The sequence below is a fragment of the Morone saxatilis genome, unplaced genomic scaffold (assembly GCF_004916995.1).
Source record: "Morone saxatilis isolate NCDOM2014 unplaced genomic scaffold, NCSU_SB_2.0 Contig6, whole genome shotgun sequence".
In the NCBI taxonomy this organism is placed as follows: domain Eukaryota; kingdom Metazoa; phylum Chordata; class Actinopteri; family Moronidae; genus Morone; species Morone saxatilis.
The window spans coordinates 375,905-377,932 of NW_023340206.1; the positions used below are offsets into that span (position 1 = coordinate 375,905).

Here is a 2,028-nt window from a genome sequence, read left to right on the forward strand (position 1 = left end):
CAAAAACTGAACATTAGAACCTTCATGAAGAGTTATTTATTGCAGGACTGTTATTTATTGCTGGACTGTTACTACTGCTGGTATTGTAATCTCATAGGAGGGTCACAGCTCAAGTACTAAAAGAAAATGCAAGATTTCTGAAAATATAAAGTTATATGAAACAACTAGGGGAAAATTTTTCTTGCGGGCTTATTTTTGACATCATCGAGGAAGGGAGGGGGAATGGCCGGCCGGAAATGACTGGCAGTTTGAGATCCCTTGAGATCCATTTTTTAATACTAAGAGTGGAATTTGGATTTTTTTTTTATTGTGGTTGAATGTTCTTAGTGTAGTGCTGCATCACTTGAAAATTAAAAAAAACATAAAAAATAGAGCAGTGAAAACAAACCGGACCGCTGCAAAAACTCTGCTTATCCTGTGTCTTCATCACAACCACAAAGAAATGTTTTAAAATGCTTTATTTCCAATCTGAAAAATCACTTATTAAAACCTTCAAAAAGGGAAAAATGCTAAATACAAAAAGGAGATTATGCATTACAACATATTTCAAGAAAACATAATAACAGAGAGTAGCTCATATAAAAGCTGAAGCGAAGTGAAGCTGAGTGTGTATCACCTCCCCAGATCCAGCTGAATAGTCTTCTGCAGACTGGCAATGCTCGCATCCAGAGCTGACAGGCCATCTCTGAACGCTGCCTCGTCTCTGGTGTCAAAGGTTGACCCTGACCTCGCGCTCCAATTGGACCACACAGATTCCACGTCACACTGGGACAACGTGGAGTTCAACAGTCGACCACATAACCAGACTTTGCCAGAATGATGTGATTGGTCGATGTGAGGGTTTTGGTGACAGGCTGAAGTCTCTTTAGGTTTTACATCGGGACGTGATAATGTGTCTCTCAGCTTGACTAAGGTCAGTTTCTTTTGCTCTAGTGTGTTTACTTCTCTCTCTGCGGGCTCCGGCTGACCTAGAGACATCAGGTACTGGGTGATGCGGTCAGTGGGAGGCTCTGCTGGATCTTGTCTGTGCTGGTGTTGTTCAAAATGTTGTTTTATAACCAGAGTGTCTGACACTGAACTGTCAACAACTTTATAACATTCTGATGGATTCTGACTCTGAAGAGTCCTGAAACAGAAGAACCAAGAATAGAATGGGAGTGAGTATCCTCGTAAAAGATGTGCTGCACTCACATTTGCCCTCTAGAGGACTCTTTTGGTTGAGGCTTTGAGCACTAATATTTTGCTTTTTAAAACACTTTCATTCTCAAAAAGACCTAGAAAGGACAAACAGATTTACATTAATTTCCTGGAGACTTAAACAGGAATTATCGTATACTACTACTTTTCATTTTCACAGGTTATATGCGTAGGCTCTGTATGGACATCCATGTGCACCCACTTTGTTGTGAACGCGTCCTCCAAGCAGACCACTTTTGATAGGTACTGACCACTCTAGACCCGGGAACACCCCACAAGAACTGCAGTTTTGGAGCTAGTCGTCTAGTCATCCCAATTTGGCAAATTTACTCAAATCCATACACTTTCCCATTTTTCTGACTATAACAATAACAATCTGTCAGTGGAAAAAACAAGCACTACACCACCAACCACCAACAACAAACCTTCCATCACACTGTTGGTACAAGCAACACTCACCAGGGAGCAGTTTTGGCAGTTCGTAAATCACACTTGCTCACAGGATACTTTGACACGTAGCAGGAGGAGCGGGCAATTCAGAACCAACACCATCACCTTCCGATCACACACCAACAATAGGACGACCCACTCTGCCCTCTGCACCACAGCCGACCTGTTATAACAATTAGAAATATTTATTTAGCTCACCCAAAATTGGTGATCTTTCTTCAACAGCCGTCTCCCATCAAACAACCAAAGCTAGTTTTTCATAAAATAAACCTTATCTCTAGAGATTAAGTCACAGACAACAATATTTGTTGAAAAGGGCTACAACATAACGAAACGTTAACTATGGGCAAGGTTACGCCAGTTTCAAAGTACGTCTACTAA

The 2,028-nt window shown here is 41.2% G+C and overlaps 1 protein-coding gene across 1 annotated transcript in view; it reads right to left on the minus strand.

The window, feature by feature from the left end:
• Positions 1-451: 451 nt before the first annotated feature.
• The window catches only part of ccdc14 (coiled-coil domain containing 14), a gene marked incomplete in the record, with an annotated part of 13,049 nt that continues 11,472 nt past the window's right edge, over positions 452-2,028 (minus strand). Inside the window, 1 exon segment of the mRNA XM_035678031.1 lies at positions 452-1,129. Coding sequence (XP_035533924.1) covers positions 613-1,129 — 517 coding nt within the window.